This window comes from Manis pentadactyla, chromosome 5 (assembly GCF_030020395.1).
Source record: "Manis pentadactyla isolate mManPen7 chromosome 5, mManPen7.hap1, whole genome shotgun sequence".
NCBI classification, from domain to species: Eukaryota; Metazoa; Chordata; class Mammalia; order Pholidota; family Manidae; genus Manis; species Manis pentadactyla.
The window spans coordinates 11,344,959-11,366,625 of record NC_080023.1 but is presented as its reverse complement, the minus strand read 5'-3'; the positions used below and the strand labels follow the sequence as shown (position 1 = coordinate 11,366,625).

Genomic DNA, 21,667 nt, shown 5'->3' with positions numbered 1-21,667 from the left:
GTTAATTAGTATGAAATACGGATTTCCTTGACAAAGTGATGTTTTTCATCAACGGCAGCAAGGATGACATGCTCCACAGTGTGGCTCTGGCTGCCCAGCAAATCCGTTAATCCCAAACCTTCATCAGCCTCATGTCTGCGAGGGGCTTCCAGCAATTTTGGAGCTCTGTTTCCTTTTCCCAGACACCCAAACCCGCCATTTCACTCTCCTTCATAAATAGCTTCAAAAAATGGTGAACACGTTCCATTTTTCTCTTCAACACTTCAGTGATACCTGAACCAGAAAATGCAACTGTCTCCTAATAGACAAGGCATTTTGAAATAATTTTCTCATTTTTTGTCCCCGAGTTGCTGGGACCTCATTGCCTTTATGGAGAAAAGGGTTTTTCTAAGGGCGTTATTCCGCCACCTGGAAGGCCTCCCTGCTTACTTCAGCAGAAATTCCCATGCTGCTCACTAGGCCATTTTTCTGTGAATCTCATTGCCTAGACCAGGGCTCTTTGTATACCCTGGGGAATACAGCGACTTTCCAAGAACTTGACGTAAAATTATTAAATGGGGTATTTGGGTGTGGGTTTGTACTGACATCATCTGAATTCACATGGGCTACAGAATAGGGGAGCATAGTGCTGATTCTTGTTTAAGGGTTTCCCTCTTCCACCTTCCTGCTCTAGTTAAAGGATAGCTTCTAAAAGGTTTTATTTCTTTATTTTACTTTTTATGATTTACAAATATTTACCAAATTTTATAGTATCTTTATGTTTTATCAGTTGTGTGCTATTTTATTATAATTATAACAATAGCTCAATCAAAAGTTCAGTTTGTTAATATGATGGGTGATAAAAGACTTTTAAACCCAGAAATATATTATTTAAAATTCTTCAGTAGGGGACTTGAATGAAGGAGTCCAAAGAAGAAAAGGGAATGGTAAAATTTCCAACTGTTCAGAGAGCTTATTATTTTTGAAACAGGTGATGGTGGTTATCAAATCACTGGGCCATTGAGAATTCTTTTAGATAGCTTTAAGAACGATACACAATTTTATTTCAAAACATTAATATGCCCAATATGCTATAGATCAAATCTTTTGTAAATTACTTAAAAGTATGATAAGTTTTTTTTTATGACAACTTACACATAAGCACAATTCTTACAGGGCTAGTGGACAAGAGGGTTGGGAGGACTCTGGCCTGAACGCCTCTGACTGCCGCCTCTCCTCTCCCTGTCGTAAATAATTTTCCCCTTGTTGTAAAATTCCAGGGGTAGAACATCAGTATGGAGCTGGGGGGAAGGGAGAGCATGCGGCAGAAGCCAGCTTGAAAACTGGAGGCAATACCCCCAAGACCAGAGAGGAACAATGTAGTGAGCTGGACAACCAGCCGGACGGTCACCAAGGCACACGGGTGTCAGAACGCGGGCTCTCCTTGCAGCCCCTGAGCCGTCCGGGAGCACAGGATTTCCTCTGGCGGGGGCAGTCCCAGCACAAGGAAGGGTCTTACGGTGGGTGACTGGTGGTTGTCACTGGGTTATAAGAATGGGAAGTCAAAACAGGCTGAGAACAGCAGGCTCTGCACTGGGGTTTAAGCCTCAGTCCCGCTGATGGTTCACCTTTGCTCCTTGAGCACTTTTTCAGGAGTTTCCTTCATAGCTTCGTTAACATTACGTTTACATGACCTGAACACTTGAGGCATTTACTCTGATGCATAAACCTCCTCTGACGCAGGGTGCTTGGACCTTAGGATGCTGGCTCCGCCCACTGCCCCTTCCTGCTTCTTTACCGCTCAGCACACCACCCGGGCTTGGGGAGTGTTGTGGACTGAATAGTGATTCCCCTGCCTCCAAATGAGGTTGAAACTCTAACCCCAATTGGAGGAGGGGGCCCTTGGGAGGTAATTAGGTTTAGACGAGCTCACGAGGGTGGGACCCCGTGATGGAACTGGTGTCCTGATAAGAGGAAGAGACCAAAGCTCTCTCTCTTTCCCCATCATGTGAAGACATAGGAGAAGGCGGCCATCTGCCAGCCAGAAAGAGAGTCCCACCAGGCTCTGCACCGGCCAGCACCTTGATCTTGGACATCCCAGCCTCCAGAACTGTGAGAAATAAATGTCTGCTGTGTCAGCCCCACAGTCTACGAGACCTCGTTACAGTAGCCGACGCTGACTGCGACAGGGATCATCAGACGCAGCAGACGGGGCCTGCCAAGCCTGCTTTCCGCCCCTGTGCGCCGCACCATCATGGTATGCTACAAAACCCAGTTTGGGAAGTGCTAGATTGGAGAATCTCTTCACTTTTCAAGCATTCGACCAACAAACATTTATTGAACACCTATTATGTGTACAAGGTACAAGGGGTAAAACAGTGAACAAAACAAATATCATTTTCATGCAGTGTGTCTGCTAGTGGGGAAGACAGTCCACCAACACGGAGTCTGTTTAGTATGCCAGACAGTGACAGGTGGTCTGAAGACACAGCAGAATTGGGGAGAAGGAGGGCCAGGGACGAGGGGAATTGTAGTTTTAAGGACAGTGGCCAAGCAAAGGCTTCCAGGTGACATTAGGCAGGTGAAAAAAATGAGTGATCAAGCTCTGTGGATATCTGGGGGTTGAGCATTTTAGCTACAAGTAATATCTGGTGCAAAGACTCTGAGATATGGCCCTGCCAAATGTGAGGCCAGAGCAGAAAGGGGATAATCAGGGGGTGAGAAATGGGTTACTAGATATCAGGCCATAGAAGTAAGGAGGAGAAAGACTGTGTAGGTCACCTACAGAATTTGTCTTTAATTCTGAATTAAGTGAAGGTCACTGGAGGATTTGAACAGAGGATGACATGACTTTATAGTCATAAGACCAGTTGGGCTGCTAGGTTGGAAATGGGGGGTGAGGAAGGAAGCAAGGACGCTGGTCTGCAGTGTTCCAGGTGGGAGGTGAAGGCAGCTTGGATTAGGAGAGCAGTGGTGGAGGCAGGAGGGACGGTCATAGTTCAGGTCTGTTCTGAAGGTAAAGCAAGCTGGTCTTATGGCAGATGGGATGTGGGCAGATGAAACAACAGGAGTTAGGGGTGAGCCAAGCCATAGAAAAAATAAAAGGTCCATTTAGTGAGATGGGAAAGACTGTAGCAGAAACATGTTGGATTGGGAGAAGATCAGAGCTCAGTTTCAGTCAAGTAGAATTTCAATTGTCTGAAAATAGATGATAGACCTAACTGAATATAAGAGCTAAAAGCATAAAACTTCTAGAAGAAAATACAGGAAAAACATTTCATGACCTGTGATTGGACAAAGAAGTTTTAGATACACTCCCAAAAGCACGATACATAAAAGAAAAAAAGTAATAAATGTGACTTCATCAAAATTAAAAACATATGCTTCAAAAGATATCACTAACAATGAAAAGACAAGAGAAAATATTTGTAAATTATATATCTGATCCAGAATACATAGAAAACTCTTACAACTCCATAGTGAGACAAAGAATCAAGTTACTAATGCACAAACATTTAAATAGACATTTTACTAAGAAGATATACAAATGGATGATAAGCATATGAAAAAATAATCACTAGGGAAAATATAAGTTAAAAGCACAATAAAATATCACTATATACTCACTATAAAGGTTATAATTAAAAACAGGTAATGTCAATTATTGGCAAGGATGTGGAGAAACTGGAACTCCCATGAAACGCTTGGTAGGAAAGTAAAATGATACAGCCTCTTTTTACAGATTGGCAGGTTCTTAGAAGGTTAAATATTAATTAATCATGACCCAGAGATTCTACTATTTATCGAGAGAAATGAAAATATCTGTCTATACAAAGACATGTTGCAAATATTCAGGGCAGCATTAGTCTTAATAACTCCAGGCTGAAAATAACCCAACTGTCCATCAACAGGTGAGTGAATAAATAAAATATGACATATCCATACAATGGATTGTAATTCAGCCATAAAAAGGCACAAAATGCAGATAAATGCTACATTTATAAATCTCAAAAAACATTATGCTAAGTGAAAGAAGCCAGACACAAAACACTACATATTGTATGATTCTATTAACATGAAATGTCTAGAAAAGGCATATTTATAAGGACATAAAGCAAATCAGTGTTTGCCTAGGGCTGGGGGTGAGAGTGGGGATTGACTACAAATAGGCATAAAGGGACTTTCTGGGGTGATGAAAATGTTCTAAAACTGGATTGTGGTGATGGCTGCACAAGTCTAGAAATTACTAGAAATCATTGCATTGTATACTTACAATGGGTGAATTTATGGTATGTAAATTATACTTCAATAAGGCAATTGAAATGTGAGTTGTCTTAGTAGATATGTCAGAGTGGCTGTTGAGTAGGTGGTTGCACATTTAGTCTGAAAGAGGAGCAGGCTGGAGATGAAATTTGGGACTGGACAGTTATATACATGACATCTACACAATACGGCAAAGCCCGAGAACTGATCATTGAGTTTAGTGCACGCGCAGTCCAGCAGGAGCAACTGCGATGGGGCTAGGGGTGTGGATCAGACTGAAGTGCGTTCAGGACGGAGACTAAATGGGAATGAGACCCTGGAGGAATCCTCCTGTAAAGGAGCTTTCTGGAAAATGCCTTTCCTTGTAACCAATCCTAATGATGGGTGTGTTTTCTATGCTTTGTATTCTTTTAGGAGGTGGTCAGTCAGGTGGGGCCACAGGAGGAGACAGAGGACAGACTCAGGAAACGAAGTTCCCTGAACCCCCAGATCGTAGAGTCAGGAGGCAGGGCCCGCCACCCAGGGCCACATGTAAGGACACCAAGGTGGTCAGGAGGCGGAGGAAGGGAGCAGGGCGAGAGCTTTAGGCTGTGCCTTCCCTGGGGTTTCTGAGGGAGGGGCAGGCAGGGTGCACAGTTTGGGGCTGGGCTCTAGGCTAGGGGCGTGGTCTCTAGTTGCCGGGTACCAGGACCTGGGCCGATTCAGGTAGAGGAAGAGTGCCCCCCTCTTGGGAGAGGGTCTGTAAGCCCCAGGCTGAGACGGGAGGGCTCTGGGTTGGTGAGTGTGCATACCAAAGGCATGCTCCAGGCTGAGTCCCTCTGCTGTCTCTAATAATTGGACCATCTCTCCAAACAGAAAGGTTTTTTTTTCTTTTAAGATGTCAAACATCATAACATTCAGAAAATAAAAAAATTATGGAAGGCAATGTATCATTTATTGATACTTGTCTTAGGACTTTCATTCAGTCCCTGCAGTGCCGTGTGAGGTAGGAAACTCCAGCATTGGTGAGCTTTTTGACCTTTCTGACATTCCCCAGTGCACATCCTTTGACTAGAATGTTCTTTTCCCTCTCCAGCTGCTGGGCTATGCGTCACTCCCAACACCCAGCTCCTCTGGGCAGCTCTCTCCTGTGTGTCACACTGTACTTCACCGCATTTCTTTCCAGTCTCTCCAGGTCTTGATGACTTTAACAAGTATGCCTAAAATGAATGATCTATTTCCTTTCATCTGCATCAAATTTCACCAGATTGCGAACTTTCTTTTCAAGCAATACTGAGAAATTGGCTCTGAAATGATGCTTTAATCAGAGAAATGAACATGAATGAATGGAAAACAGATGTCAGTAATGAAGAAATTTATGTTCATAAGAAATTACTTAACATTTGACAGTTTCTCCCTTAAGAGATGGTGCAAGTTGGAATCATCGGGGAAACGTGTGTACTTTTTTTCTAGATGTTTATTTGATTTGGAACTATTGCCTATTCAGTGAAATGCTTTCTTTATTTGGAATGTCATGACTACGTGTATGTTTGTGAATAGCAAATTGGAAGCCAAAGTTTCATTGCTTGGAATTTGCGCAGCTGTCAGTCAGGGAGGCCGCCCCTCTGGGCATGTGCCTGGTGCCGTGGGAGAGGCCATATCATCAGGGGTGCTGCTATCCGAGTACCTGAGTACGGTCTGACCTTGACAACACGTGGAGACCTGCAGGAAGGCTGCACGGAGAGATGGTTGCCGGTTCAAGGGAGCTGGGGTGGTAGCACTGAGGGGCAGGCTAGGCCCATGAGATGTTTGAAAAGAAAATGTCAGGAGGGAGTCTAAGATGTGGACCCAGGCGAACAGACTTGGTTGGAAGGATGTGGTGAGTGTGAGTGAGCATACCTACCCCAGAGTATGGTCTTGAGTAAGAAGCAGAGAGGCCAGCTTGAGCCGTGTGTTCACTCAACAAGCATTGCTGAGCGCTGCCTGTGTGCCAGCACTATGCTAAGCAGAGCTGATAGTCCCCACCCTCACAGGGTTCTAGTCCAGTGGAGTGGGGAGGCTGTCTACCTATACAAAGATGATTTTAAACAACCACGTGGGCACGGTGGCCATGAAGCATAGGGAAGTCTACTCGGCCCAGCCTGGGGCATGGGGGACCTTCCAGAGGAGGTGACATGATATTGATTTGGAAAAGTAAGTAGCTAGGATAAAACAAGTAATAAAAACCCCCAATAGAGGAGGGTTGGTCTAGGTGGGGAGAGTAAGGTGGGTAATTTACCGGAGTGACACTCTTTTGGGAGAAAACTGAAGCACAACCAGACTGACAGTCTTGTGAAGACTCTAAGCTGACCCTGCGCTCCATGTGAAGCGTCCTCTGGGGGCCCCTAGGAGCTGACAGTGCTGGCTGTCACAATGCCGTTGTCCCTTCTGTGGGCGACTCTAAACTGTAAACTCTAGAGGTTGGTAAGGGTAAGATTTGTGGGTGTGGAATGATGCCCTAGGGTGGCAATTCGGGACAAGTTTCCAAAGGTCTGCAGACTAGAGTTTGAGTTCTGGCTGCACCACCTCCAGCTGTTGGTTCTCCCTGCACCTTAGTTTCGTAGTCTACAAAACAATGCCTGATGATAGGACTGTTCTGAGGATTAAATAATGTGATGCAGCACATAAAGACCTGAGTGTGCTGCCTGACATGTCATAGCACTCAAAAATGGTAACTATTTCTGCTAGGCATTTAGCATCAAGGTCTTCCAGCTGGAGGAGGATACCATGTATGTGCCAGACCCTCTACAGGGAACTTTCTGTACTTTAGCTGATTTCGTTGTCATAACAGCTACAATGAGGCCTTTTATTATCCCTATTTTATAAATGAGGTTCCTGTGGCTTAGGAAGATGAGGTTATTGCTCAAGGTCCCACGACCCAAAGTAGTAACAAGTCTGATTTCAGTTACTATAGGTTTCACAGAATGTTTGCTGGCTTGACATGTTTATTTCTCTTAATATCTTGGGCAACATAATGGGATGTGGGCAAGGAAAGAGAAGGAAGAATCCTGATGGAAATCGTATCAGAAACTTGCTGCCTGGCTCAGACACGGTCTGAAGATCTCAGAGTTCAAGGTTGTCAGATTTATCATCTGTCTATCTAATAACCTATCTATCTATGTGTTTATCTATCTTCTCTCTCTGCAGGTGGAGTGGGGAGGGGATGCTTCAGGCAAAGTGGTAAGTGCTTAGGGAAGAAAAATGGAGTGGGATCATATGAGCTTAAAAAGTCCTGTAGCTTCGCTAGCATACCCTTTCTGGTTGGGGACAGGGAAACCTCTAAATCTGAAGTTTTGCCTAGGGAAATGTAGGTAAAGAGCATTTACTTATCAGTCATGAAAGAGCCTTATGAGCCATTTTTACAGAGGATTGGCCTCAGTCCAGGGTGGGGGTATTGCCAGGAAGGTTCAACATATGAAAATCAGTCAATATAATACAATTCACTAACAGAACTCAGGACAGAAACCACAGGACTATCTCAATTGAGGCAGAAAAGACATTTCTCAAAAGTCACCATTCTTAAATGATAAAAACTTTAAACAAACTAGGAATATAAGGAAACTACCTCACTGTGGTAAAGGCCATATATGAAAAGCCTGCAGCAAACATTATACTAAATGGGGAAAAACTTAGTGTTTCCTCTCAGATCAGGAATAAGGCAAGGGTGCTCCCTCAGTGCTTCGATCCAACATAGTACCGGAAGCTCATGCCAGACCGATGCGGCACGTGCTATAGACTGAAAGCCTGTGTCCTCCCCAAATTCTAATGTTGAAACTGAAGCTTCAGTGTGATGGTATTTGGAGGTGGGGCCTTTGGGAAGTGATTAGGCCATGAAAGTGGAGCCCTCATAATGAGATTAGTGCCTTTATGAAAAGCCCCTCAGAAAGCGCCCTTGCATCCTCTACCATTTGAGGACACAGCAAGAAGAGAGCCATTCACAAACCAGGAAGTGGGTCCTTTTTACCAGACACCAAGTCTGCTGGTGCCTTGATCTTGGACTCTCAGCCTCCAGAACTGAGAAATACATTTCTGTTGTTCATAAGCCACCCAGTCTCTGCTGTTCTGTTATAGCAGCCCAGACAGATTAAGACAGCAAGGAAAAGTTACAAAAGGCATCCTAATTGGAAAGGTAAAAGTAAAATTACCCTTGGGTGTAGATGACATGGTCTTCTCTCTCTATATATATAGGAGACCCTATAGATTCCACACACAAAAAACTATAAGTAGTAAATGGATTCAGCAAAGTTGCAGGATACAAAACCAACATAACAATCAGTTGTGTTTCTATCCAGTAACAGTAAAAAATCTAAAAAGGAAATTAAGAAAACAATTCTATTTGCAATAGCATGAAAGAGAATAATATACTTAGTAATAAACTTAAACAAGGAGATTAAAATCTTATACACTGAAAACTATAAATCATTCCTGAAAGAATTAAAGAAGACATAAATAAATAGAAAGTCATCCATGTTCATGGATTGGAAAGTTAATATTGTTAAAATGTCAATACTACTCAAGGTGGTCTATAGATTTAATTCAATCCCCATCAAAATCTCAGTGGCATTTTTCACAGAAATAGAAAAATGCATCCTAAAACTCATATGGACTATTAAGGGAACTCAAAATAACCAAAACAGTTTTGAAGGAGAGAACAAAGTGAGTCTCACTCTTCTTGATTTCAAAACACTTTACAAAGCTATAGTAATCAAAACTGTGGTATTGGCATGAAGGCAGACATACAGATCTATGGAATAGAATAGAGAGCCCAGAAACAACTCCCAGTCCATGTACTCAAATGATCTTCAGCAATGATGCCAAGAACACTCAATGGGAAAAGGACAGTCTCTTCAGCAGTGGTGTTGGGAAACTGACTATCCACGTAAAAAGACTGAAAGTGGACCCTTACATTACCCCATGTACAAAAATAAACTCAAAATTGATTAAAGATCTCGATGTTGGACCAAAATTATAAAGCATCTAGAGGAAAACACAGAGGAAGTCTTCATGATGTTGTATTTGGCAATGACTTCTTGGACATGACACTAAAAGCACAAGCAACCAAAGCCAAACTAGACAGATTGGGACTACCTTGGACTTAAAAACTGTGCAAAGGACAATCAACAGAGTAAAAAGTGAACTATGGAATGGGATAAACTATCTGAAAATCATTTATCTGATAAAGGATTATTATGCAGAATATATAAAGAACTCCCACAATTCAACAACAACACAACAAATAACTTGATTAGAAAGTAGACCAAGAACAGATATTTCTCCAAAATGATATCCTACTGGTCAACAAGCATATGAAAAGGTGCTCAACATCATTAATCATTACAGAAATGCAAATAAAAACCACAAGGAGATATTACCTCATACCCAACTATAAAACAAACAGGAAACAATGTGTTGGTGAGGATGTGGAGAAGCTGGTACCTTTGTGCACCGTTGGTGGGAATGGTGCAGCCACTAGGGAAAACAGTATGGAGGCTCCTCAAAAAATTGAAAATAGAATTACTATATGAATTAGCAATCTCACTTCTTGGTATATATCCAAAACAACTGAAAGCAGGACCTCGAAGAGATATTTGCATATTCATGCTGATAGCGGTATTATTAAGCCAAGATGTAAAAGCAACGTAAATGTCCATGAAGAATGAATGGATAAGCAAAATGTGGTATGTACACACAACAGAATGTTACTCAGCCTTAAAAAGGAAGGAATTCCTGTCACATGCTGCAAATGGATGAACCTTGAAGACATTATGCTAAGTGAAATTTGACAGTCACAAAAAAATCCTGCATGATTTAAAAAATATTTTATATATTTTTATGAGGTGTCTAAAGTAGTCAGGTCCACAGAAACAAAAAGTAGAATGGTGGTTGCTGGGGGTGCCAAGTGGAGGGTGAAATGGGGGTTAGTATTTAATAGGTATAGGGTTTCAGGTTTGCAGGATGAAATAGTTGTGGAAATCTGTTGTACAACACTATAAATATAGTTTACTGAACTACACATTTAAAAATAATTAAGGTGGAAAATATTATGTTGTGTATGTGGTTTTTTTTTTATAACATTAGAAATAAAAATATTCTGGAAAAGACAACAAAGAAAAAGAGAAAAAGGATACTTGAAACAAATGTGGCAAAATCTTGTTAATTTTTGAATCTGGTGATGGACACATGAGGCTGACTGTATTTTATCTACTTTTTTGAGTCCATGTTTGAATTTTCATAATGGAAAACAGAGGCCCCAGAGGGTATTACATTTATGATCTTAAGGACCTGGCACTTGTGTTGGTGACGTTTGATTTACTTTGAGAACATTAAAAGCTATTTTGACTACCATATACATAAAGCCTTAGTAGATGGGCTGAAGAGTTGTTAATAAAGGAAATAAAGTTGTGTTTCCTGTTTCACAAGAAAAAATTTAAAAAGTGGTCAAGGAGAAAATGTACCTGAGTGATAAAAATTTCTTACTCCAAAGACAGCCAGCCTATGTGACCTCACGGGAGAAGCCTGCGTCCCAGTCCACGTCCTCACAGCCTCGCAGAGCAAGGGCTTGGTGCATGGAGGCCGGGACACTCTGTTACCGGCTGGCCTGCCTCGCTTCACCAGGACCTCTGATCAGCTGTTTCTCCCACATGGCTACACAGCCAGAGAGGGCAGGGCTCTTCCCCAGCCCTTGCACAGGGAGGCAGGGCAATGACTGCATGATGATTAGGTAAGGGTGGAAATGTGACATGCCTTCTCCTCTGGTCCAATCCACTCTTCATGAAAAGCAAGTGAGGGGTAATCATTTTCTCCACAATGAGCAGTAATTAATGATGTCCATCGTGGTGGTGAGGAACAAATGCTGTAAAATACAGGCCGGGTTGTTGGAGGGGAGAAGGGACGTTGTGTGGGTGGAGAGAAGGTTAAGTGCAGGGGCCCTCAAGGGGCAAGGTCACCCAGAGCCTCAGAAACTCCCTCATGTCTTCGAGCATCTGATTCAAGTCCCACTTCATGACACACATACATGCCTTCCTCCTATTTCACCCTCCACTGCATTTGTACTTATTTGATCATCGGCCCCATTTCTATTTCAGTTAATGCCTCCAAACATATGTGATTACATGAATATGTCCTGAAGCTGTGTGTCCTGTCTCTTAGACAAATGCTACCCTGGAAAATGGCCCACAGAGCTGGAGTGTAGTGGGGTGGAGGGGCGGTGCCATGTGTGAAGAGCAATACCCGTCCAAACCTCCCATGCTGCTCTGTGCTGATGGCAGAAGCAGTCACCAAGTACTGGTTGAACTGAACCGAGAGACACTTACTCCGTGGGCCTCGTCGGGTCATCACGCTCAGGGGCTGAGTGTCCGAATCTTCTGAAACGGGCTCCTGGGTGTTCGGGTGGGATCTTTCCGACACCATCTCCTGGGGCCTGGCAGGCAATAGCTGTGGGCAGATGGTCAGAGGCTGTGACTCCCAGGGCTTCAGTTGACTCAGATCCTATCCTGGCATGAGGTGGGTCATTAGGCAGCGGCCAGGCCTTCATACTATCCAGACCTGGATAACTGGCCCCTGTCACCTGTGTCAGGGAAGTGGTGCCACTACGGAGTTTCTCCAAGAGGTTTCTCGGGAAATTTCTGAGGCTCCCACATTAAAATGAATAGTTTCATTTTTTCTAGGTACAAGGTGTAGCTCTGCAGTAATTTAGGGGAAAAGGGAAGCAGGAGAGTCACCATCAAACTATTTGGTCCCAGATCCAAGTTATTGGAAACAACTGTTCAAGTGTCCCTGGAAAATCCAGGACAAAAACAGCCTCCCCAAACACTCAGATGAGGGGAGGCAGGTGAACAGAGGTGGCAAGGGAGGCCACAGCTGAGTGATGGCCTCCGGAGCCGGACAGAGGCTTGCCTGGGGTCTCAGAGTCACGACCCGGCTCTGGACGAGCTGTTACCTTCCTTCCTCCCTCCCGCATCTGCGAAAGGAGGGAAATAGACCCAGCCCACTCTTAGCCCGGTGGTGTATCAGGCCCCAGGCAAAGCGCAGACACTCTGATTTAAATAAATGGCCTGGGGTGGACCCAAGGCATCTAATTAAAAAAAAAAATCCCCCAAGTGCCGCCCGGGTTAAGAAGCACTATTTTAGATTTCTTGCATGGCCCGAAAGACTGCTTTGTTGTCTGTGATCAGGGAAAAATGAATGAGATGGCGTCTAGTAGTGCATCACATTCCCCTCTCCATCCTTGCCCCTTTCTACTGTCCCTGGTCACCGCTGCTGGCTGTGCCTGTGGCCCTCGAGCTAGGGACTTGCACTCTTTCTGTCTGCACTGCCCCTGGCTGCAGAGCTGCCAGCCGATCCTGCAGGAAAAGGTTAAAGCTCCCTGAGGGGCCGGCAGGACAGGCCACGTGGACGGGCAGTGTCTCCCGCCCCTGGGCCCTTCCTGGGCGGCTCCATCCCAGCTGCTGGAGAAGCAGAAGGTGGCATCCCTGCCCAGCTCGTCCCAGCAGGAGTGCGCTTGGTGAAGGGGGTGCTGAGGGGAGTTTCCTCCGTCACTTGGGCTCTCCCGGCGTCCTCCCCACTGCCCCACCACCGCCACCCTCCCCGGGCAGCTACAAGTCTTGGCTGCTGGCTCAAAATGGCGCTTCCCCCGCCCTGCTGGCATCTCCATTATTCCAAGCACACCACCCACCACAAGATCTTCCTGCCTCCCGCCTCCCTCCTCGGGGGATGAGGACTTGGGGAATTTATTTACCTTGGGAAGGCGACCTTGCAGGGGGATGCTGCCAGCCAGGAGGGCAATTCCTTAAGAGAGGAGGGCTGGGGGCGGGGGACTGCTGGCAGGCCTGGGAGAGCCAGTAGGACTAAAACAGGATCGGGGCTTAGAGGTGCAGAAAGGGAGCTTCCCAAGATTTGTGATCCTGCACTGCCATCTATCGCCGGTCTTAGTTTATGACCTTTGGTGACAACACTAAAATGACTCCTGTCATTTCTAGACTTCTTCCAGGGGATGGGAAAACCTTGGAGGAAAAATGCTCCAGGGACCGACCATGGTCTCAGTGTGACCATCATCTGTAAGGCCCTACACAGGGTCCTGTATGCCAGACCATCCTACCCACATCCCTGCAACTGTGGGCACCCACAGGACGATGTGTGGCCCCCTGTGGGCACAGACAGGTTGTCAGCCTGCAGCCCGGCAGGCAGACGGACACACATTTCTTACCACTCCATACCCGTTTCTTTCTTTTTTGTCTTGGAGCCTTGGAGATCTTCTGCCTTCCCACATCTGCATCCTCATCATTTTCAGTGAACTCCTTGTAAAAATGCAAATGGGAGAGTCATCACTTGGTATGTCTGTACGTCATAAACAATGGCAAGAGGAGGAAGAGGGGTATGATGTTTATGTATTGACATAAAAATCACCATCTTGCTCTGGGGCCTCCATCCACTGAAGCCGAGTGTGAATGAAGGGACAGCCAGTGTGATCTAAGGAGCCATCATCACCTACTCTCCTCAAAATAGACCTGTTCTTGAAAAGTTGTATCCATATTGAAACATTATGAATGAGATGATGTTGGAACTTCCATGGTCCCTAGTTCATGCATAGAATATTTATTGAGTGTTTATTATGTTCTAGGTCCTGGGAACAAAGAGATACACCCTGTCCTCAAAACACGATCTAATGAAGGTCACAAACGAGTGAATCTTCCAGGGCCAGGATGGTCTGGCTCAGAAGGAGCACAGGTTTAGAACAGGCCTGTGTCAGTCTTAGTAGGGATTCCAAGGGTTGGGCTTCTCTGTTCGCAGCTAACTGCCAGGTAGAGAATAATGACAAGTACATGGTAAATCACCGAAGAAGTTTCCATTTAAAGGACATTTTTGCAGCTCTTTTGGAAAAGACGGAAATCCTTTAACAGTGTAAACTTCATTTTCTTTTTTCAGATTACGCTCTGTAAAGTTCTAGTCCTAAAATGTTAGAGCTGAAAGTTCTAACATGTTCAAACTTTAAACTTTTCTCGTCCTAGAGTTTTATGAATTGGGTGTAAGCATCTCTGGGTATAAAAGGAGTTGCAAGATAAAGCAGAACCTCTCCCTGGTGCAACAAATTTATTAGAACATTTTTTTTTTCCTAAAGCAAGAATTTTTTTTGTTTTTTATCCTAAAACAGACTTGGAACACAAAAGCATGGATTTTAATGATTTGATGTAAGATTTCAAAGAAATATCATGCAAGTTGCTGAGCTAGCCTCCAACTACATGTCAATGCCCTTGGCCATCAGGGTCAGAAGACATGAACTTTGGTTACAGAGGAGAAAACTAAGGTCCCAACCAGGCAATGGGTGTAACCTGTGTTTTCCTTTGTTGTGGCACCTGATCTCTCTGCCTGATCCTGAGGGTGCTAGCCCATCCTCACTCAGGCCTCGGACCCAGGGCCCACTGGGTAGGGGGTGTTCTTAGCTCGGGAATGACCATCTTAGATTACAAGATGATAATGGTATTGAGGTGTGCAAGTGTGGTTCTTAATTCAAGTCTAAGTTCTGAGTGGCTTAAAATGAATTTGTGAGAAAAACAGGCCATTTAAAAATTTCCAGTAATGTTTCACCAATGGAAAACTGTCCAGCAGGCCCTGGGTCCGAGACAGAATGCAAACTCCATGAGGGCACAGGGTTTGGCCCCTGCTGTATCCCCAGGGAACCGAGGCACATTACATATTTGTCCCCTGAATGAATAAGCAGCTGTCTGTTTCTGTGGCTTGTCCGTACAGTTATCTCACTTTTGGTAAATCTGCATGACTTTAAGAGGGTAATGTATTCCTCCATGCTTTTCAAAATACTCTGCTGGAAACAGTGTATATCTTGGCTTCTCACTCTGTGGTCTCAAGTCAGGGAGCCCTGGAGGCAGAAGAGAAGCAAGGGTTTGAAAGAGATACTTTCTCCTCTGTTTGGAGGCCTAGAGTTCTCCAGATTGGAGACAACCTTCCTTCTCCGTTCTAGATGGTGTTTAATTATGTTTTGTACACAGTGAGTTAGAAATTGCAGGACTCCATGAGATAGAGGCTTTTCTTAGTGGTTATAATCTACGATTGCTACCGTCATTCTGAATTTCTCTAGAAGTCAATGTGCTTCAACAGGGCTGGAGCTGGTGGTCGGTGGGAACTCAGGACTGCTGTGTGGTGTTCTTAACGACAGGGTGGCAGAGAGGCTCCAGGGCATTTCTGCAGAGGCAAACTGCATGAGCCCGGCAGGGCTGCCCTTCCTTCACCCATGTCAGGCAGGCAATAAATGCTTGCTTCTCACCTAATTTCCCTACGCACAAACACACCCCTAGGAGACATTCAAACAACACTTACCTCTGTAATTATTTTTACTTTTTCTTCCTTGGGATTCATCTTGGCTGTGATGGCAGCTCCCTGACGAGAAAGAATAAAGAGGTCAGGCCTTTTGAAACCAACGAAACATCTTTCTTACCATTAGTACATATGGAGATGACCTTGATGGTTCGTGAAGCGTTTGAGCTGAGTAGACATTCTGTCCACATGGACTCTGTTCCTGTGGAGATGAACCCCAGAGGGAAAGGAAAGATGCCAGACCCTCCCGCCCCCGTGAGCGCGGCTGGGAGCCTGGCTTTGCCGCAGCAGGCGGGACTGAGGGACGCCTCTGCCCCTGAGGGCAGAGGACCTGGCTGGGCAGGCAGCCTGGGAGGGATTATATCACAGCACCTCCCCTCCTCTCACAACTGCACCGTCCCATCCCTTCTCCCTCTCTGCTCTCCACCCTGCTGCCCGCTGCACTGTCATTGCCCCTGAATCTGCAACCTTCCTTGTTGCAACAAACAGGACACCATTTTTCTCAGGCTAGAAATCCTTGACTCCTCTCTGATGCGTGATAAGCCACGAGCAGTCAGTCCATCAGAAATCCTGCCAGGCTAGCATTCCAATTATGCTGGGATTCCAACCCCTCCGAAGGAGCTCCTCTCTTACCACCCGGGTCAAGCACCATTATCTCTCATGTGGTCTATCAAAAACCTTCCTAACTTCTCCACTGCCCTGTGCTTTATTGTCTACATTGAGGCCCGAGTGAATTGTTTAAAATTTAAATGAGGTCATGTCATTCATCCACTCAATATCTTCCAATGACTTTCCTTTTCCAAGAGAATAGAATCCAAACCCTTTCAATGGCCTACGGGGCCCTTCATGGTCTGCACCTGAATCCTCCTGCCTCAGGGACGCTTTTCCCTCTGCTTAGAACTTTCTTTCCCAAGGTACCTGAATGGCCCTCTCTCTCTTCTGGTTCCTTCAGGACTCTGCTCAGATTCCGTTTTGTTCCAGAGCTCCTCCCGGAACACTCACAATGCGGTGATGACCTCCACCCCAGCCCTCCCAAAGCTCCCTAACCACCTTATAATGATTTCTGTTTCCATGGTACTTATCACCAGTGGATGTTTTCACTAATTTGTTATCATACACATTCCCATTAGAATGTAAACTGCAAGAGGGCAGGAATATTTACCACTGTTTCCCCTCGACCTGGGATTATGGCACCCCATGGACATTCAATAAATGTGTATCCAGTGAATGACTAAATCATTGTTTATTGGTTGCCTCTGCCATGGCCACAGGCTGGAGCCCTTTCAAACATCATTGTTCTCTTTGGGCTGCCGTGAATCTTAAATGAATAAACATGGGGAAAAATACCGGGGCTGACATGTCGTCAGCCCTTCCTATTATCCATGGACTCTCCATCCTAACTGGGACTGGGTCCTCTAAGCAGCTCACCTGAAGTGTTCAAGGTTTCACTGACAAAAATGGGGAATTTGCATGTTAAAGGGAAACAAAGCATCTGAAATGCTACTGTCTCCCATCTATACCCCCTAACAGGCTACAAAAAATAGATGAAGGGAAACGATAAAAGCAGCTAAGAAAATCAAAGCGAGGAGATAATCTAGAAAGGAGGGGGCAGACAATAAAAATGAAATGCTGACAGGCACAAAAGCTCTCTAATAAACAACTTTGGTAATTATGAACTGGGAAAAAAAACGTGACATGTTTTTACTATCGAAAAAAAGATTCTTTCTCAGTAAATTAAGAAAGCTGTTATGTATGAAAGAAGGAAATACAAGTAGAAAATGAAAAATGCAATGGGTTTTTTTTTCTTCTCATTCTTTCCTGATCATTACCTTTGAATGAGAGCCTAAGGAAATCAAATGACATCCAAATATATTTTGTTATGAACATGGTTGCTAAGAAAAGATAAATCAATACTGCCTAACTTTAATATGCAGCTTGTCATCCCCATATGCATTGAGCACTTCTAAATATATTCCTACTGGCAGCATCAAAATAAGAGCCATGATTTACTGCAGACTCACTTTGTTCTGTCTCTAGATGCAAGTTGTCACAGAGCCTCATAATGGCACTCACGGCTTAGTGCGACTTGCTTTAGTTTACATACGAAGGTTTCCTCTGAGGCAAACCTCTGAGGGGTTACGTGATTTACCCAAGGTTATAGTTATTAATGTCATACTCAGAATTTGACTCCAAGATTCTGTGACTCCAGAGTTCTCTCCCATGCCACTCTACCTGTCTTGGTATTTATTCTTGCTTTTGCAATGTTATTGTAACCAGTCACTGCTAGTCCACTATTCTGGAAGTATTTACAATGGAAAATGGCAGAGCATTCACCCCAGTGAGAAAGAGCTTTGGCAATTTCAGGTCAATGATTTATTTAACTCAGTGCAGAAAACCCAAAGACATTTTTCAAGGCAAGTACTGACACTGTCTGGACAAATGGAAGATTTCTGAGGGTGAGCAATGGGTCGGAGTGTCATCTAGAGGACGCTGTGATAAATACTGCGGATGTAGGGACTAGAGCATGAAGGTGTAATGACAGGGTAGCAACGTATGCACTGCATTTCAGCCTTGGCTGCTTAAAAGATAACACAGTGGGCGCATCCTACTGAGGAACAGGAAAAACATGGGTATGGAAAGAGTGCGGCCTCTGTAAAAGGTTGTATTGTATTCCCACTCTGTTTATCAGCTGTGTGAGCTTGGACCAATGCCTTCATCTCTGGGAAATACATTTCTTCATCTGTAAACTTGCAATCCTAATACCTCCCTTGAAGACTGATTATTTTATGAGGGCTAAATGATAGACAGTAGCATGGACTGGGCTCTTGATAAAGTGTTATCCTTAAGAAAAGGTAGTGGTAGAGAGGGAAAGCAGAGGAAGGAAGGTGGAGAGGCTAGAGGAATTCAAAAGGAAGACCTTAGGTGACACTCAGGCCCCCATTACTACTTCTGGTGCCCACCTTCCAGCCCCTCCCGGTCTCCCTGAGCTGGGCCCAGGGCAGTTTCCTTTCTGTTTTCACTTACGGTGCTTCTGAAGCCTTCCCTTGCCCTCACCCCCATGGGTATTTTCTTCTGTGTCTAGCACTTGGCTTTTCCTGTCCTGTCCTGTTACAGCTGGAGCCTGGAACCTTAGCAGTGCACCATCCATCCTTTCTGAATTCACTAATTCCACAAGTTATCCCAGCTACAGATTCCCTTAATAGAAGCTTGATCCATACAGCTTTATAGAATCATTTAATCAGCCCGATGCAGTATATGTTCCCCTGGAAGGGTACGTACAATGCCAGGCTTGATCTGCGCTGGGTGATGTGTGCCAGGGCATCTTCGTGATGAACTAAGTGCCCCCAGGCCTTCCCTGGGGGTAGTCTGCTGTGCTCTAAGCACCTTAGACCCTTTTGTAAATCTCGTATGGCACTCTGCTCATTGTACTGCTGTTAACTGTTTATATGTCTATCTTCCCAGTAAACTCTGAGCTTCTGACCTGGTCTAATTCATTTTTGCATATACCCTAAACTTCAGCATAGTGCCTGGTGCATTGTTGATGCTCAATAAATGTTTGAATGAATGACACTTTAAATGAGCTCTAGGAGGTAGATATAGAGAGATATTTTTTTCTGGTGCTGATTTAATTTGCAGAAAGGGTTATATGAAAATCCAATAACAGACGTGTATTTCCCATTAGACTTTATTAGCTTTTCATAGCACCTCTTTGCAGAGAAGAGAAACGATCAGTTTAAAATGCAGCCAGCTAATTTTCTTGATGTCTTTTGGAGAAAGCAGCCATCCTCAGCCCTTTGTCTATAGCCCTTTCTATGGTTAGTGCCAGGCGGAGCAAAGCTTGCAGTAACCAGTACTTCACCCCTGTAACCAATCTGAACCGAAAGGCCCACAAATGCAACATGCAGCAAATGTTTCCGGGAGGCCGGAATGCACCACGATGGCCTGGAGTCCCAGGAAAAAAGCAGAGGCGGCAGGCTTGGAGGATTCCATCCAGGGGCTGTGACGGGCCAGACTTACATTTCCTGCAAACCAGACACCAGGCAGCAGCTCAAATCAAAGCAGCCCTAGCAATGCTGTGTGTTTCAATTTCAGAGAGTTAAACATAAATAATAATGACGAGAGTCCCTAAATTTACAATTCATGAAATCTTCTCAGGGTATAGAGGGGAGAGGCGGAACTCCAAGCCGGGTAACAGAGCAGAACGCATTGCCGCAGCCCTGCTGCGTAAGAAATGATTTACCTTAAGAAACTTTACAAAGGCACTTGGCAGATTCCGTTTCCTGGGATGAAGGGGAAGTGGAGCGAGACGATCTTACTGTTGAACCTTCTAGAAGAGTCCAAAGGGAAAGGCTGAGTGTTGGGGCAGCCCCTGGGCTGCCTCCTGGAGCTGCAGCCACGTCTCCGCAAAAACACCCGCTTAGCAACCCGTTCCTAAGGAAGGTCACCAGGAGGCTTTTTTCCTTTTAAAGGGGCAGGTCACTTCTAGTAGTGGGACATAAACATGCCGCTGAGCTGTGGAGCACAGCTGACAGAGAAGGACAAAGAGATCAGCGTGGGGAGCCGCAGGAATTAGGTCAAGTGCCAGGAGCAGCCCCTCGAGCACCGCCCTCTGCGTCCCCGGGCATTTCCGGTGAAGGGCAGGCAGTGCTCCCAGTGGGAGGCCCAGAGCCCTACAGGTCACCGTTACAGGGCAGGGATGTCTAACTTCTCTGCAGCACAGGCTCCGTAGAGGGGCTCCTGGGCACCAGCGAATGTGGCTTGGGAGTATTTTCTGGTTAAATGGGGGAGATTGAAAGTACAAGATTAATCTTGGCTTCTTCTCTGTATCCCACTGAAATCGCCACGAGAGGATACACATCTTAGGGCTCCAAACAGCAAAGGCAACTGGAAAAGAGGCAAAGCAGATGGAAGAGACCATGTGGGTGGAGACCAAAGAAAGCCACACCTCAAGTGTACGTGTGTGCATATGATTGTGTGTGTGCATGTGTGTCTGTGTCTGTGCCTGTGTTCGGCTGCCTCTGTATGTGTGAGGGTCTGTATGTGTGTTGGGGGTGCAGCTAGGCATAAGAATGAGGAAATGAGCTGATCCACTCTGCAGAACTCTAGAAAGACTCAGGATTTGGCTCAGTGGCTCCGTGGTGTGACAGGCTGACTTGCGTCCTTCCAGAAAAGACTTTGGAATCCTAATTCCCATACCTCAGATCGCGATCATTTTTGGAGATAGGGTCTGTAGAGAGGTGATCAATTTAAAATGAGGTCATTAGGGTAGGCTCTAACCCAATATGACGGTGTCCTTTAAAAAGGGGAATTTAGGCACAGAGACAGACATGCACAGCGGGAAGATGAAGTGAGAACAGGGAGAACGGCATCTATAAGCCAAGGAATGCCTGAAGCCTCGGGAAGTTAGGAGCCAGGCCTGGAACAGATCCCCCCTCAGAGCCCTCAGAGGGAACAACCCTGCTGACACATTGCTTCTAGCCTCTAGTCTCCAGAACTGTGAGATGATACTTCCCTGCTGTTTCCAGCCACCCAGGTTGTGTGCTGTGTTATAGTCGCCCCAGGAACCTAATACAGTCAGAGACCAAGGAAAGTGGGGAGGGTTATGGAGCTGAAAATGCAAAAAGATGTGATCTGTCTATGAAAGTGCTAGACCCTGAGGACCCTCCCTTACTCCTGGCAGCCTGAGGAATGTGCCCTTCCTCCCCAACCCCTCTTCTGTGACCCAGAGGAGATTGGAGGTTTCTTCTCTGGGGAAGTTGAACAAGAGACGCTCCAGTCTCAAGTTCCCAGGTATGGCAGAGGACAGGTCTATATCTGCTGGATTCTGGGTATGAAATGGAGAGGAGGGCAGGGCACTCTCCTTCTCACAGAACTGAGGCAACCAAACATGTACCTCTGGCTCTCCCACTGCACCTCCACCATCACCAAACTGCAAAACATGGAAAAGTATTTTCTGGAGAAATGGAATGGTCACAAAGAACAGATCCCAGATATTGATATTTCTGGATACTCCAGTGAAAAAAGTAGCATCACTGCCTTTACAAAAATGTGTTACTGAGAAAATGAGAGGATTCAGGGT

General features: G+C 45.1%; 1 protein-coding gene across 6 annotated transcripts in view; it reads right to left on the bottom strand.

Annotated features, from left to right (window-relative positions):
* CC2D2A (coiled-coil and C2 domain containing 2A) overlaps positions 1-20,128 on the bottom strand; it is a 133,863-nt gene extending 113,735 nt beyond the window's left edge. The window contains exons 1-4 of one of the 6 annotated variants that reach the window (XM_036921082.2): positions 19,829-20,128; positions 15,592-15,651; positions 13,476-13,556; positions 11,574-11,694 (exon numbers count right to left, since the gene is read on the bottom strand). In XM_036921082.2, the coding sequence (XP_036776977.2) occupies positions 11,574-11,694; positions 13,476-13,556; positions 15,592-15,630 (241 nt within the window). In that variant the 5' untranslated portion in view covers positions 15,631-15,651; positions 19,829-20,128. Of the gene's footprint in view, positions 1-11,573; positions 11,754-12,997; positions 13,129-13,465; positions 13,557-15,591; positions 15,652-15,731; positions 15,914-19,828 lie in introns of those variants that run through there. The other 5 variants (XM_036921085.2, XM_036921080.2, XM_036921083.2 and 2 more) reach the window with 5 other exon arrangements.
* Positions 20,129-21,667: the final 1,539 nt, after the last annotated feature.